Source organism: Gadus chalcogrammus, chromosome 5 (genome assembly GCF_026213295.1).
Source record: "Gadus chalcogrammus isolate NIFS_2021 chromosome 5, NIFS_Gcha_1.0, whole genome shotgun sequence".
In the NCBI taxonomy this organism is placed as follows: domain Eukaryota; kingdom Metazoa; phylum Chordata; class Actinopteri; order Gadiformes; family Gadidae; genus Gadus; species Gadus chalcogrammus.
This window is the reverse complement of record NC_079416.1, coordinates 15,459,867-15,476,992: the sequence shown is the minus strand read 5'-3', so window position 1 is coordinate 15,476,992 and position 17,126 is coordinate 15,459,867. Positions and strand designations below refer to the sequence as shown.

At 39.3% G+C, this 17,126-nt stretch overlaps 1 protein-coding gene across 2 annotated transcripts; it reads left to right on the top strand.

The window, feature by feature from the left end:
• The first annotated feature begins 65 nt into the window (after positions 1-65).
• On the top strand, positions 66-16,158 carry dglucy (D-glutamate cyclase). 2 transcript variants are annotated; one of them, XM_056590456.1, is made up of 15 exons: positions 66-136; positions 576-658; positions 2,449-2,602; positions 3,307-3,393; positions 3,799-3,961; positions 4,703-4,853; positions 5,305-5,427; positions 5,903-6,094; positions 6,501-6,618; positions 6,778-6,920; positions 7,371-7,470; positions 7,708-7,856; positions 7,961-8,080; positions 8,487-8,641; positions 9,160-16,158. In XM_056590456.1, exons 2-15 carry the CDS (start codon positions 583-585, stop codon positions 9,322-9,324), a joined length of 1,896 nt encoding a protein of 631 aa, XP_056446431.1. In that variant the 5' UTR covers positions 66-136; positions 576-582; the 3' UTR covers positions 9,325-16,158. The 2 variants fall into 2 exon arrangements, with proteins under 2 accessions (XP_056446431.1, XP_056446432.1); XM_056590457.1 differs by lacking the exon at positions 66-136 and adding an exon at positions 141-225.
• Positions 16,159-17,126: the final 968 nt, after the last annotated feature.

Sequence of the window (17,126 nt, the reverse complement as noted above, 5' to 3'; positions counted from 1 at the left end):
TACCCATGTTTTTGGTTAACTTGTTGATTCATTGTTGCGATGATCGGTGTCGTTCTCGCGAGATAATGTGTATTCACGCAACAGGAAATCAAATGGGTTTGTTTTCGTCGCCCTGTCAAACGGCTCACACTTCAAGGTGAGTCATGTGCTGTGTGCTTATGATGCGTTCCAGGGACACTTTTTAGCCCGTAAATTACGACCTGAAACTTGGAGTACATCCATCTGGTACGAGTTCACGGCTAGTGATTTAATTTAGTTGAGTTGCGACTACTAGCCTAAAGGGTCACTTTCGTTTAAGTTTAGATATCAAGCTTCCCCACAATGCCCTCAACAATATGCTCAACACAACGTACATTTTTTTTGATGACTTTGAGTTGCTTTTACAAGGAGATTTTGAAACAAACTATTAGGGGTGTGTGTGTGTGTGTGTGTGTCTGTGTCTGTGTCTGTCTGTCTGTCTGTCTGTCTGTCTGTCTGTCTGTCTGTCTGTCTGTCTGTCTGTCTGTCTGTCTGTCTGTGTGTGTGTGTGTGTGTGTGTGTGTGTGTGTGTGTGTGTGTGTGTGATATGTATGAAGGTGAACTATGCTGACCGCTGCCCGAGTTGCTAGAAGATCCGTGGTGTTCCTACGAAGCATGACTACGTCTCACGTCGATTTAGGTGTGTATTTTCCATCATACTCATATCCACAAGAAGACAGTTGTGTCCCAGCCAACTATTTAGAATTTTTGGTTAAATACCCTTTTACCATCAAATACATTTATTAAGGAACTTAATAAAAACTCATGATGATCCTATCCTACCTGTTTGGGCCTTTTAATATTTCAGCATTGTTCATATTACTTTGCTGTACAAAATCCTTGGGAGTAAACAAATAAATCTGACGCGGAGTAAAAGCATAATTGAGCTAATAACTATGTTTTGGTTTTTAAAAGCTTCTTTGGAATCATAAAGCGCATGGTAATCAGCTCTTCTTTCAACGTTGTGAGAGTGCTCATCCCTCTTTGGGCTATTCTACAGAGTAGATCCTAATCATACATTATGGTTCCACTTTACCCCTGGGGCCTATTACCCCTGGGGCCTATTTTTTGCAGATACTCAAATGCTTGTGAGAGAAATCAAGGCCTATAATCATAATTGCACCAACCACAAATGTAAGTGCTGCACGGCAAATCAGCCACATATCAGAGAGCCTACAGCGACAGATCTCACTCTCCTAACAAATGGTTGAAGCTTTGTTGCCTTGCAGGCAAAGAGTTGATACAACAGTAGAAGTGTCTTCCTTTGTCGCCTGTTGGCACAATTCAATTGTTTGTTTTTGTGTGTCTATTGATCTAATAAGTGATTACACATTGTCCATGTTTGTACTTGGCCGCTACTCTCTCTTCAAAGACAAAACAAAACCTAAAATATATCATTTGAAATGAAAGGTGATGTTCACAATGTTTTTTAATGGTAGGATACAATGTCAATAATTACCCTATATTTTCCCTCTATCTATATGTTACTAGTTATTGGTAGTTTTTGGCTACAAGGTGACATTAACACCCCCTTCCCGAAATGAAAGGGAACAAATTTTGTCTCCCAGAAATCAGCGAGAAGGCATTTTTTTACATTTTGGTAGTGGACAGGGACTTGCTCAAACAGAACCTTTGGTTAATCAGTCTAGCAGTTACCTGTTAACCAGAGTCATCCACACACCAGAACATTAGCAAACCAGATATAAAACTGATTGGGAACCAAGCATAGACACAGAGTCCAGCTAGGTTACATAATCTAAAGTCTGGAGCATACAAACTCCAAGCTTATTTAAACCGTGCTGTGTATTTGTTACGGCCAATCATGTTGCTTGAGGCAGGGATCTGTAAGCATGCAATTAGCTATTAACAGCAAACACAAACTCATGTAGCATTAGTGAACTGCAAAAAGATGTTGTTAAATATCACAATTCAATACCGTTGAGCCTGGCCACTGTAGAAAAACACTTATTAACCGCCTCTGAAAACTTCCTTCACACATTTTTTGTTTATCTTAAGTAAAGTATCTCTGTAATGGAACAGGGAAAAAACATTCCTCTGCCCCTTTTGAGTTTTCGGTTTCCTGCCAAAAAAAGTGCAGCTCTAACATAGAAGGACGGCTAAATCTGAGATTACATATTATGTAGCCTACCTCCGGTTTGGCTCAATGCTTATGAAGATCTCTTACTGAAACGCCTCAAGACCGTTGGGTGAGGGGCCAAGTGGCTTGAGAAAGAAACCAGAGCACTAGTTTAGCCAAGCACACAGTGAAGTCACAAGGTGGTTTGTGCCAGACAAACTACTAACATCATTGCTGTAACTCGTCCAATTTAAAGACTTTACAGCATAGGGACCATCCCTGTTTTGCATTGTTTACATAGTATAATATACTAAGTAAACAATACTTATTGGTTTATGAATGTATTTCCTTAGGACACCAACAGGCCACGGTGGTCATCCTGCCCAGTGCTCTGGCAAATGACTTCGAAGCATTCTGCTCAAGGAACCCCGCCGCCTTGTCACTGCTTTATCGCAGCCAACCAGGAGAGACCTCTTGCCTTCCAATAGCCTCCAATGTTGATACACGGTAATGTACACAGATCCTAAAATGATCAGTGATTGTCAGCAGAATCAATCGTATGTGAACGATACCCATTCTGTGGATCAGTTATACTGGCACATGCTTATGTGTGTGTGGCTGATGGCTGGTTAGAGCAGCCTCACCTAGCCCCGAGTCACGCTGATTGGACTCTGGGGCTGGGGGAGTAATCAATGGGCACAGGTTGAACCAGGCAGGAAGCATGTTACACCATCTGTCTGTATCAATACACTCAACCCTCGACAATCAGCTGGGTTGCAGCATCTGCACCATGCGTCCACTGAAAAGCATGGGGTTTGGGCTTATGTCTGGAATTGGACTTGCAATTTGATGTACTTGGAAAACATGGTCAAGTTCCTCTGAAAACAACACATGTTAAGTTTCAAGGGCAATTTAATTTACTTTCATCAATTATGATATTGATTTTTTTTTATAATTGCAACTCAGCTCTTAAATAAATAAATAAATATTAATATTGCAATTGGATATTTTGGTGTCTGTGTTCATGTATTTACCATGAGTGACCTATATGCTGCCATAATTCCCTTTGAATAGACACATATCCAACATTTTTGATTTAGCCTCTTAAATATTTAATAAATCAATAACCATACAAAATGTGTTCCCACATGTCACTCACTCTTTCTTTCTTATTTTTGTTGATTCATTCTCATTGTCTCCCAAATCTGCAGGAGCTATATTTCCCAGTACTGTGTGTTTGAGAATGGCCGTCTGCAGAAGACTGTCCCCAGTCTGAAAGGTTTCGGCGATGATTCAAGGTAACCCATGGACAGGACGAGAGACGGTGTCAACAGCCAACCAACGGGGCAGACTATGTCAGTGCAGTAGGCTAGAGCTCAGTCAAACCTAGCTAGGAGGTACAATCTGTTTTTGAAGTCTCAAAACTTTAGCTTCAGTCTCCGAGTGCTTCCCAACCGCATTCAGATTGGATATCAGCACACGTCTGACCTTACACCTTTAAGCCATTTTATAAAAGGTAGAAGGTTGATATGGTGTCAATGATCAATCAAGTGAATGTAGTCTAGAATTTCTCAGCCCCACTGTTATTGAACCCCTGAACATTCTGCTATGATACATTGGTGGAGCCGCTATAGTCAGTCAGCGCCTGAACTGTGCCATTGGGCTGATGGTCTCACCCCGCCTATTGTCTCCCGGTCCCCCAGAGCTGGAGCAGACACTGGGGTGGTGCGGTCAGAGGGCCCGGGGGCCTGCTGGCCAGACATGGTGTTCTTCTACCTGGGCAGCAGCTTTGGTTTTGAGGCCCGTCTCAGGGAAGCTGGAGTTCCTGACCGGAATGTGGAGCAAGGCAAGAACAGCATTTACAAGGTATGGGCAAAGTCAAATAATTAAAAATGAATGAATGATTGGGTACTTCTATGAATAGATTTTAACATTAATCATTATCTCATCTTAATAATGTGGTTTCATAAAGATGGAAGCACAAAATAAGATACAAAAGGTTCTGTGTGATTGAACCTCTTTTCTGTGCTGTTAGGCTACAGGTCAGATTTTATTCAGACACTGAGTGTGTGTACGTGGCTATGTATGCGTGTGTGTATGTGTGTGTGCAGGGCCGTTGCACCAAATCCTGGGCCCCTATACAAGAGGTACTGATGGGCCCCCCCCCCCCCCCCCCGAATTCCCCTACCAGCCCCCTGCGCTGAATTGTTGACGGGGGGGGGGGGGTAGAGAACAATTGTTGACGGGGGGGGTAGAGAACAATTGTTGACGGGGAGGGGGGGGGGTAGAGAACAATTGTTGACAGGGGGGGGGGGGGGGGGGGGGGGGGGGGAGATGAGGCCGTGTGCGGGGGGGGGGGGGGTAGAGAACAATTGTTGACGGGGGATGGGGGGGGACGAGGCCGTGTGCGACTCCTAACACTATGGGCTGGTGTATGATTCAAATATATATATATATTTTTTTGTTTTGCCATGGGCCCCCCCCCTCTGCCTTGGGCCCCCCCACGACTGCCTCACTTTCCCCCGCAGTCCGTCGGCCCTGCGTGTGTGTGTGTGTGCTTGTGCTTATGTGTGTCATGCTATTTGCTTGTGTGTTTTTTTTACGAAGACTGCAGTCCCCTGTGTTCCAGTGGGAGTGTTTGACTGCCCCCTGGTGGTCACCATGCGTCCGGTTCCTGCTGACATGGTGACCACTGCTGCGAAAATAACACACCTCAACCCACACGCCCACGGAGCTCCTATACACATAGGAGACCCAGGTACACACCTTAACGAGCAGGATGGATTTATTGTACAGTCTTTATTATATGATGTTATGTTTACGGACGTGAATGATGTTTCGGGGCAGGAGTCAGACCCAATACAGTAGCCATTGCCAAGGCAACTGAGAAACAACTAACCGAAGGGGGTTCACTTTGAGAGTTAATTGCCCCACAATACGAGTATATTTTGATGATATATTTTATCTTTTTGTATCGAGGGCATTGGGTTTAATGGCTGACAGATTTTTCTACAGAATGCTGTAGTATAAATGTGTTCACATAAATTATTATATGAAAACAATTATTTGGATTTAGGTAGTACCCAGTAGTGTGTGTGTGTGTGTGTGTGTGTGTGTGTGTGTGTGTGTGTGTGTGTGTGTGTGTGTGTGTGTGTGTGTGTGTGTGTGTGTGTGTGTGTGTGTGTGTGTGTGTGTGTGTGTGTGTGTAGCTCTCCTAGGCATACGAGACCTGTCCCGGCCAGAGTATGGGGACCCAGTAGAACGCCACGCTGGTGATGTGCCAGTCTTCTGGGCCTGTGGAGTCACCGCCGTAGAAGCAATACGCAACAGCAGTGAGTCAACCATGCTATCCCCTAACCTGCATCACATGCCTGCATAAGGAAGCTTTTTTACAATCTGGTTGTAGGTCATTCATCTACTTTATGCTCTGGTTTAAGCATACACTTGATACGTTTTTTAATATAGGGATTTATGTTTATGTCAATATGTTTTTTCCATATTTGCAACTCATTAAAAAAATCGGAGAGGTATAAAGGTATTTTATTTTATTCATGGTTAAGTGCTATGGTACCTGAGATTTTTTTATGTTTCCAAAATAAATTCAACAAAGAGGAATATTTCTTTGCCTTGTTAAGCTATTTTCACATTAAGTATTAATAAGACAAGGTTTTGCCTTCGGCGAAAAGGCAAAAAAAATTCAGAGTAGCTCCAAGTTGTCCATTCGATATGAGCTGACCTCCAGCATAGTAACTGTCATCACCCTCATGATCACTGTCTTCTTTGTCCACTTTACTCATCTTGTTCCAGAACCTCTTCTGGCCTTCAGCCACTCTCCAGGCAGTATGTTCCTGACAGATATCCCAGACACCCCCCTTCCAACGTCCCAGCTGAGCCCATGCTGCTTCCTGATCTCCCAGGATCCCTTGCTGTACAGCCTGGCTTCAGAGGGGGCTGTGGGGAAGATAAGGCAGCTGGAGAAGGTGATTGGAGAAGATCCAGGTACAGTGAAACATTTACATCCATAAATTATTTTTTGGAATGAATTTCATGATGAATGAATATTATTGTTCATATTTCTACCTTATCTACTGTATCTGTTGCTTTCATTTACTTGCCTAGCAACCCAAAACAATGGGTGCCAGCCAATAACAGCTAACTAATGCAATGAGTGCGTTTAACCCACAGGGGGCTATTTGAGTCCATATTTATAATGTACAATGTTTCAAACTTTTTCTATTTACATCGAGATTTGAACCATGATGAATCCATAAGACTAGGATGAAACCCACTGTATGACTTCATTTTATTGAAGATGTTTTAGGGTTTGGTTTTTCTTCGAAGAATTTCAGTTGAACGATGTATGTAAGAATGTAAATTGTATGTAAACAGAGGGGTGTGTTCACAGGTAATCGCGGCATCAAGGCTCTTTTTGTGCAGGATGAACTTTTGCGTTCCTGTCTTGCCCTTTCCCACTCTACCTCTGTTGCCATAACAACTGGTTTCCCCACACACTACATGCACAGGTATTTATACTCAATCATAATTGTGTCTCTCTTTCAAATGTGACTCGAAGATATACTTGTTTCCACCTCAACCCACTTTGAGTGGAGTCTATATGATAAGGCATACACAACTTTATTCATGTTACTCCTGCTCCTGTTGATCCTCCCCCCCCCCCCCAGCCCACCTGACGAGACGGACGGCCCACCGGGGGCCCTCGCCATGGCAACCATGTTGATTGCCCTCGGCAAACAGGTCACCATGGTAACGGACAAGAGAGCTGTGCAGCTGAACCAGGAGCTGTTGGAGGAAGCTGTGAGGACAGGTGGGGATACTGCATCACAGAGCCCCCCTCCCACCTAATGACCCTGACTACTGCTCCATCCATTCATGGCTGGAAGGTTACCAAAGCAGTAGTTTCTAGTTTATTCCACTGCTCGTGTGTGTGTGTGTGTGTGTGTGTGTGTGTGTGTGTGTGTGTGTGTGTGTGTGTGTGTGTGTGTGTGTGTGTGTGTGTGTGTGTGTGTGTGTGTGTGTGTGTGTGTGTGTGAGTTTTTGAGTATTTAGTAAGGCTTTGTAATGCAGTAAAGTTGCATGATATCAGTGTTGCAGTGGGGTCTGTACTGTCAATAAAAATATATTGTCCATAAAAAGTACTTAACATTCTGACCAGCAGACCCGCGTTTTTGGGTTACAATATTGGAAATGAAATTAACAGAATTGTATTTGAATCTATAATACAGCCATGTGACCCATCCCCCAACTGCCGTTTTAGGTGTTTTGAAAACCACAATCCCATTGGTCACTTTTGAAGACAACGGGCCCGACTCCGCCCTCCACTTCCTGTGTCACGAGGGAGACCCCACAAAGCCCAGGTCAGCACATGGGGGAAACACATTCACACCAGACACATCCACCAGCATGAACGATTCAGAAAGGGCCCACTATGTCCTACATGGACCCATTTGACTGAGGCTTCATCGTAGGACAAACACAAGTGATGTCCTACGTTGACACAGACCCACAATGAGTGTTCTGATTGACACCTGTGTTTGTCCAATGACGGCCCCCCCTGGGAAGAAGAGCCTATTGTGGGTTGTTTTGATGAGCAGGTTTGACCACTTGGTGGCGATAGAGCGCAGCGGTCGGGCAGCAGATGGAAACTACTACAACATGCGGGGGGCCAACATCAAGCATCTGGTGGACCCCATCGACGACCTGTTTGTAGCCGCTGCGGACCTACCTGGAATCACTACTATAGGTAGCCTGATTAGGAACACACAATGTCTTTAGACTTCAGTGATTTACATAGTATATGATAATAATATCACAATGTCTCTCTCTCTCTTTCTCTCTCTCTCTCAGGTATTGGTGATGGTGGTAATGAGTTGGGGATGGGCAAGGTTAAGGAGAAGGTGAAGGCCCTGATGCCAAATGGGAGCCTGGTAGCATGTGATGTGGCAGCTGACTACGCAATTACGGCTGGTGCGTTCATGGTTATATGTAAACCACAACTCCATGAATCACCTCTTTAACAAGCTGATCCCGTTTATGCAAATTATGTCATGAAGCTGTGATCATATTGTCCAGGCCTGCCTGCGTTATTTCACCTCTATTGTTCTCTGCACACAAAGAGAACTTGTACTTGAAGCACCACCCAGTATCCTGCCATGCCAATTATATTCAGACTCAGTGTGGGTCTGAATATAGTGTCAGGCTTAACACCTGACACTAACTAACTCCCACCTCAAACGCAGTTTTCCCCGTTCGTTACATTTCCGTAGTTAATACTTGTGCTGTCCTCTACCATCTTGGATGACGTTGAGGAGATCAATGGGTCAGTGGCACAGCTGACCACCGTGTGTGTTCTTGTGGTTCTGCCCTCCTCCAGGAGTGTCCAACTGGGGGGGGTACGCGGTGGCCTGCGCCCTGTACCTCCTCTACACCTGCCCCACCCACCAGCGTTACCTACGCAGAGGAACCGAACCAGCAACTTCCCCCGGACTGCTGGACAACCTTCTCACCTCCCTGCCCTCTGTGGACAAAGTGAGAACAAACAACAGCTGGACTTACTATAGTAGCCAGTGTTTATCCTGTGATGATCTGAGGTTCAGAGTGCTGGAAGGTCCTCTTTCACTGGGACTCGGATGTACTCCAGTAGAAGTGAAAGAACTCGTTTAAGAAAAAAAACGAGTTTAGTATAAATTAAGTCACTTCAAAAGTACTTTGTAACTTTTTTAACAAAGCATATGAAAGCCTTTCTTGAATTTTGTAGATTATTATTATTTATTTTATGACGAGTCACTTGAGTGGTTGTTTACTGCCTAACCGATCATAGCCCTCAGGTTAATTCAGTGTAACGACAGGTGATTTGTTTTCGCTGTTGAGTGAGATGGGTGGGCTCTTTAACTAAATGCCTCCTTATATATTTTTTTATACTATAACACTAAAAAGGCTACTTGATGACGGTCCACTGAGTAGTACAGTTGTAATAAGAGTTCCTTTCAGCCCTTCTCATTGATCACCTGACCACATGTGACTCCATCGGTTCCCTCTCTCTCCAGGAGGAGGCGGTGTTGTCCAGCCTGGTGCGGTTAGGAGTGCGTAGCGGCGGGACTGGTAACCTGGCCATGGAGGTGGACGCTCTGCCCTTTCACCCCACTCACTCTGACCTCGTCAGCAGGCTTGTGGCGCTCACGCTAGACTCAGGCGCCACCGGCACGCCCTGAACGCCTCCCAACACCCTCAAGCAGCAAGAAGTACGTTTAAAGGCAATGTCATGTTTTGAATATATCCTCCCCGGTTCTTCAAGTCATTGTCTCACGTTTTCTGATTGAAAATGATACCTCTACTTCTTTTAAAATGACTGAAGGAAACCGCTTTCTTGGTTTGGTTTATCCAGAATCTGAGCTCAATATGCGATCATGTTTAAGTCAACTGTCCGCTATGTTAAATCAGAAGTAGTCTTGTCTTCAATGTTAATGATTGTTTAATACTGTTTTATCATTTTGACTGTTAGTATCAGCCAGTCTCTTAATTCAACATTGTTTCGTAATGTTGGACCAGACATTTGGCATAAACGTTATTAAGACCTATTCAAAATGAGGGTCCTAGAAATTAGATCGTAGGAATGAGGTCCTGAATCAACCCTATATCGCAGGAAGATTAGACCTAGCTTGGTCCTTGAAAAGTTTTTTATTGAATTAATTTAATTAGCACGTTAATAATGGGTCAGCTTAGCTCAGAAGGTAGTTTGATCCCCGGCTCCTCCTAGCTGAGAGTCGAGGTGTCCCTGAGCAAGACCCCCCAACTCTGACTGCTCCCGACCAGCTGACCTTGCATGGGTGACTCTGCCGTCGTTTGTGACTGTGTGTATGAACCGTTGTAAGTTGTTTCGATAAAAGTCTGCTAAATGCCTTCAATGTAAATGTAATAAAGAAAAATAATGTAAACAAAAGTGAAAAAAGCTTCCTAGAATATGATACATTACTGACCTAATAGTGTGTATTGATCGCAAAATGTAAAATGAAGCATTGTAGATAGAAAAAAAAATATGCATTAGCAAATGAAACAATACACATTGAGTAGGTTATTTTCAAGAAAGGGGACATAGTTGGTCACATTTAAAAAATGTGGATCTCGCCGAGATGATCATTGGCTGACAAAATGTGGGATTATGTTAGTACGTAAGAAAATAAAATATATAACAAATCTAGTCGTTTTAACATGTTTTAATGCCGGAATATTACATATTCTAATTCTACTTTTAACACACCTACTGTGTCATTGGAAGTACTAAGCGCCCCTTAGTGTTTAAATAAAGTACTACGTTGACAAACGATGACGCAAGTAAAGCCAAACTGTAGACTGGGTATCCCCGCCCATTCGAGAAGGGTCCTGCTGCAGGCTTGGGCATTTCCGTCATGACACAAGAACGCCCTTTAGGCGTTCCTGGTAGCGTTTCATCGACCAATCACGAGGTGTTTCGAAAGGCATACTGGGTTTCGCAAGGCATACTGCGAAGCACAGTCGCAAGACATACTATGCTTTCCTTCCTTAATGGCAATTTTACCTCATTAGATTTAGCAATCATGGAGCACCCACCTGGCTAACGTTAGTTCTATGCTACCCGTACTTGAAACTGCTGTTTGAGAAAATCTAACTAGCGTATGTTTAGGATGTTGACAGCCGTGCGAAGAAGAAGGGGTTTGGTGTTGACGGTGAAAGTTAGGCCGGTTTATAGCAGCGTTGTCGGTTATTACCGGTCATTGACCGGAAAAAAATGAGGAGGACCGACAATTCTAAATGTCCCCGCTCAGAATGACCAGTAGCGACTGGTCATTAGGGGCAAGCCGCTACTCTCACAAGAAAAAAATAAAAGAAAATGAAATTTGAAAAAAAAAGAAATATATATAAAAACTAAAATATATATTTTTTATGTATATTTAAAAAACAACAGTGTTACACCTTATGTTTTTTGACAAAGACAACAGTGTTACCCCTTATATTTTTTTTCATGACGAACAATAAAAAACGACAGTGTTACCCCTTATGTTTTTTTCATGACGAACAATAAAAAACAACAGTGTTACCCCTTATGTTTTTTTTCATGACCAATAAAAAACGACAGTGTGACCCCTTATGTTTTTTTCATTACGAACAATAAAAAACAACAGTGTTACCCCTTATGTTTTTTTTCAGTACGACCAATAAAAAACGACAGTGTTACCCCTTATGTTTTTTTCATGACGAACAATAAAAAACGACAGTGTTACCCCTTATGTTTTTTTCATGACGAACAATAAAAAAACAACAGTGTTACCCCTTATGTTTTTTTCATGACGACCAATAAAAAAACAACAGTGTTACCCCTTATGTTTTTTTTCATGACGACCAATAAAAAACAACAGTGTTACCCCTTATGTTTTTTTCATGACGAACAATAGAAAATGACAGTGTTACCCCTTATGTTTTTTTTCATTACGAACAATAAAAAACAACAGTGTTACCCCTTATGTTTTTTTTCATGACCAATAAAAAACAACAGTGTTACCCCTTATGTTTTTTTCATGACGAACAATAAAAAACGACAGTGTTACCCCTTATGTTTTTTTTCATTACGAACAATAAAAAACAACAGTGTTACCCCTTATGTTTTTTTTCATGACCAATAAAAAACGACAGTGTTACCCCTTATGTTTTTTTCATGACGAACAATAAAAAACAACCGTGTTACCCCTTATGTTTTTTTTCATGACGACCAATGAAAAGCAACAGTGTTACCCCTTATATTTTATTCGACAAGGACAACATTTTTTTTTTTTCAAATATGTTTTTTATTCATGACGACCAATAAAAAATTACAGTGGCGACGTTGTTGCGGCGATTCGAACCTGAGCGGCTTAGGGTGTTAACCTCCGAACTTACCAATGCACCATCAAGACACCGAATAAAATCTTAACAATGGTTATACTTGACTTTATAATTTTTTATGAAAAATGAAAAAAATTCATGAAAAAAAAAAAAAATTATAATTTTTTTCATGACGAACAATAAAAAACAACAGTGTTACCCCTTATGTTTTTTTTCATGACGACCAATAAAAAACAACAGTGTTACCCCTTATGTTTTTTTTCATTACGAACAATAAAAAACAACAGTGTTTCATTACGAACAATAAAAAACAACAGTGTTACCCCTTATGTTTTTTTTCATGACCAATAAAAAACGACAGTGTTACCCCTTATGTTTTTTTCATGACAAACAATAAAAAACAACAGTGTTACCCCTTATGTTTTTTTTCATGACGACCAATAAAAAAAAAAAGTGTTACCCCTTATGTTTTTTTCATGACGAACAATAAAAAACGACAGTGTTACCCCTTATGTTTTTTTTCATTACGAACAATAAAAAACAACAGTGTTACCCCTTATGTTTTCTTTCATTACAAACAATAAAAAACAACAGTGTTACCCCTTATGTTTTTTTCATGACAAACAATAAAAAACGACAGTGTTACCCCTTATGTTTTTTTTCAGTACGACCAATAAAAAACCACAATGTTACCCCTCATGTTTCATTTAATAAAAACGACAGTGTTACCCCCTATGTTTTATTCGATACATTTCGACAGTGTTAACCCATATGGGTTTTTCATGACGACAGATAAAAAACGACAGTGTTACCCTTTACGTTTTATTTGACAAAGACAACAGTGTTACCCCTTTTTTTTTTTTTCATGACGACCAATAAAAAAAAACAGTGTTACCCCTTATGTTTTTTTTCATGACGACAGATAAAAAACGACAGTGTTACCCCTTATGTTTTTTTCCCATGATGACAGATGAAAAGCAACAGTGTTACCCCTTATATTTTATTTGACAAGGACAACATTTTTTGTTTTTTAAATATGTTTTTTATTCATGACGACCAATAAAAAACGACAGTGGCGACGTTGTTGCGGCGATTCGAACCTGAGCGGCTTAGGGTGTTAACCTCCGAACTTACCAATGCACCATCAAGACACCGAATAAAATCTTAACAATGGTTATACTTGACTTTATAATTCGCATGAAATAGAAATATGAGTCTTCCAACAGAGGACATCAACCGGACTTGAACCCCGGTCTCCAGGGGGTTCGCTCACAGCTCTCACCACTTCCCAATGAGATTCATAATTTCAATATGTCTGAGGTTATATATGACGTGTGTATTTCTATTATTGTGTATTTCTATTATTTCCCTTATGTTTTTTTTCATTACGAACAATAAAAAACAACCGTGTTACCCCTTATGTTTTTTTTCATTACGAACAATAAAAAACAACAGTGTTACCCCTTATGTTTTTTTTCATGACCAATAAAAAACAACAGTGTTACCCCTTATGTTTTTTTTCATGACGACCAATGAAAAGCAACAGTGTTACCCCTTATATTTTATTCGACAAGGACAACATTTTTTTTTTTTCAAATATGTTTTTTATTCATGACGACCAATAAAAAATGACAGTGACGACGTTGTTGCGGCGATTCGAACCTGAGCGGCTTAGGGTGTTAACCTCCGAACTTACCAATGCACCATCAAGACACCGAATAAAATCTTAACAATGGTTATACTTGACTTTATAATTTTTTATGAAAAATGAAAAAAATTCATGAAAAAAAAAAATATATATAATTTTTTTCATGACGAACAATAAAAAACAACAGTGTTACCCCTTATGTTTTTTTTCATGACCAATAAAAAACGACAGTGTTACCCCTTATGTTTTTTTCATGACGAACAATAAAAAAACAGTGTTACCCCTTATGTTTTTTTTCATTATGACCAATAAAAAACAACAGTGTTACCCCTTATGTTTTTTTTCATGACGACCAATAAAAAACAACAGTGTTACCCCTTATGTTTTTTTCATGACGAACAATAAAAAATGACAGTGTTACCCCTTATGTTTTTTTTCATTACGAACAATAAAAAACAACAGTGTTACCCCTTATGTTTTTTTTCATGACCAATAAAAAACAACAGTGTTACCCCTTATGTTTTTTTCATGACGAACAATAAAAAACGACAGTGTTACCCCTTATGTTTTTTTTCATTACGAACAATAAAAAACAACAGTGTTACCCCTTATGTTTTTTTTCATGACCAATAAAAAACGACAGTGTTACCCCTTATGTTTTTTTCATGACGAACAATAAAAAACAACCGTGTTACCCCTTATGTTTTTTTTCATGACGACCAATGAAAAGCAACAGTGTTACCCCTTATATTTTATTCGACAAGGACAACATTTTTTTTTTTTCAAATATGTTTTTTATTCATGACGACCAATAAAAAATTACAGTGGCGACGTTGTTGCGGCGATTCGAACCTGAGCGGCTTAGGGTGTTAACCTCCGAACTTACCAATGCACCATCAAGACACCGAATAAAATCCTAACAATGGTTATACTTGACTTTATAATTTTTTATGAAAAATGAAAAAAATTCATGAAAAAAAAAAAAATATATAATTTTTTTCATGACGAACAATAAAAAACAACAGTGTTACCCCTTATGTTTTTTTTCATTATGACCAATAAAAAACAACAGTGTTACCCCTTATGTTTTTTTTCATGACGACCAATAAAAAACAACAGTGTTACCCCTTATGTTTTTTTTCATTACGAACAATAAAAAACAACAGTGTTTCATTACGAACAATAAAAAACAACAGTGTTACCCCTTATGTTTTTTTTCATGACCAATAAAAAACGACAGTGTTACCCCTTATGTTTTTTTCATGACAAACAATAAAAAACAACAGTGTTACCCCTTATGTTTTTTTTCATGACGACCAATAAAAAAAAAAAGTGTTACCCCTTATGTTTTTTTCATGACGAACAATAAAAAACGACAGTGTTACCCCTTATGTTTTTTTTCATTACGAACAATAAAAAACAACAGTGTTACCCCTTATGTTTTCTTTCATTACAAACAATAAAAAACAACAGTGTTACCCCTTATGTTTTTTTCATGACAAACAATAAAAAACGACAGTGTTACCCCTTATGTTTTTTTTCAGTACGACCAATAAAAAACCACAATGTTACCCCTCATGTTTCATTTAATAAAAACGACAGTGTTACCCCCTATGTTTTATTCGATACATTTCGACAGTGTTAACCCATATGGGTTTTTCATGACGACAGATAAAAAACGACAGTGTTACCCTTTACGTTTTATTTGACAAAGACAACAGTGTTACCCCTTTTTTTTTTTTTCATGACGACCAATAAAAAAAAACAGTGTTACCCCTTATGTTTTTTTTCATGACGACAGATAAAAAACGACAGTGTTACCCCTTATGTTTTTTTCCCATGATGACAGATGAAAAGCAACAGTGTTACCCCTTATATTTTATTTGACAAGGACAACATTTTTTGTTTTTTAAATATGTTTTTTATTCATGACGACCAATAAAAAACGACAGTGGCGACGTTGTTGCGGCGATTCGAACCTGAGCGGCTTAGGGTGTTAACCTCCGAACTTACCAATGCACCATCAAGACACCGAATAAAATCTTAACAATGGTTATACTTGACTTTATAATTCGCATGAAATAGAAATATGAGTCTTCCAACAGAGGACATCAACCGGACTTGAACCCCGGTCTCCAGGGGGTTCGCTCACAGCTCTCACCACTTCCCAATGAGATTCATAATTTCAATATGTCTGAGGTTATATATGACGTGTGTATTTCTATTATTGTGTATTTCTATTATTTCCCTTATGTTTTTTTTCATTACGAACAATAAAAAACAACCGTGTTACCCCTTATGTTTTTTTTCATTACGAACAATAAAAAACAACAGTGTTACCCCTTATGTTTTTTTTCATGACCAATAAAAAACAACAGTGTTACCCCTTATGTTTTTTTTCATGACGACCAATGAAAAGCAACAGTGTTACCCCTTATATTTTATTCGACAAGGACAACATTTTTTTTTTTTCAAATATGTTTTTTATTCATGACGACCAATAAAAAATGACAGTGACGACGTTGTTGCGGCGATTTGAACCTGAGCGGCTTAGGGTGTTAACCTCCGAACTTACCAATGCACCATCAAGACACCGAATAAAATCTTAACAATGGTTATACTTGACTTTATAATTTTTTATGAAAAATGAAAAAAATTCATGAAAAAAAAATATATATATAATTTTTTTCATGACGAACAATAAAAACAACAGTGTTACCCCTTATGTTTTTTTTCATGACCAATAAAAAACGACAGTGTTACCCCTTATGTTTTTTTCATGACGAACAATAAAAAAACAGTGTTACCCCTTATGTTTTTTTTCATTATGACCAATAAAAAACAACAGTGTTACCCCTTATGTTTTTTTTCATGACGACCAATAAAAAACAACAGTGTTACCCCTTATGTTTTTTTTCATTACGAACAATAAAAAACAACAGTGTTTCATTACGAACAATAAAAAACAACAGTGTTACCCCTTATGTTTTTTTTCATGACCAATAAAAAACGACAGTGTTACCCCTTATGTTTTTTTCATGACAAACAATAAAAAACAAGTGTTACCCCTTATGTTTTTTTTCATTACGAACAATAAAAAACAACAGTGTTTCATTACGAACAATAAAAAACAACAGTGTTACCCCTTATGTTTTTTTTCATGACCAATAAAAAACGACAGTGTTACCCCTTATGTTTTTTTCATGACAAACAATAAAAAACAACAGTGTTACCCCTTATGTTTTTTTTCATGACGACCAATAAAAAAAAAAAGTGTTACCCCTTATGTTTTTTTCATGACGAACAATAAAAAACGACAGTGTTACCCCTTATGTTTTTTTTCATTACGAACAATAAAAAACAACAGTGTTACCCCTTATGTTTTCTTTCATTACAAACAATAAAAAACAACAGTGTTACCCCTTATGTTTTCTTTCATTACAAACAATAAAAAACAACAGTGTTACTCCTTATGTTTTTTTCATGACAAACAATAAAAAACGACAGTGT

Bases quoted from the DNA above. Each gene is read 5' to 3' on its own strand.
- dglucy (XM_056590456.1), top strand. From the start codon at position 583: ATGCTGACCGCTGCCCGAGTTGCTAGAAGATCCGTGGTGTTCCTACGA. The intron at 2,603-3,306 runs GTAATGTACACA...CCAAATCTGCAG, and splicing joins GCCTCCAATGTTGATACACG to GAGCTATATTTCCCAGTACT. The intron at 7,471-7,707 runs GTCAGCACATGG...TTTGATGAGCAG, and splicing joins GGAGACCCCACAAAGCCCAG to GTTTGACCACTTGGTGGCGA.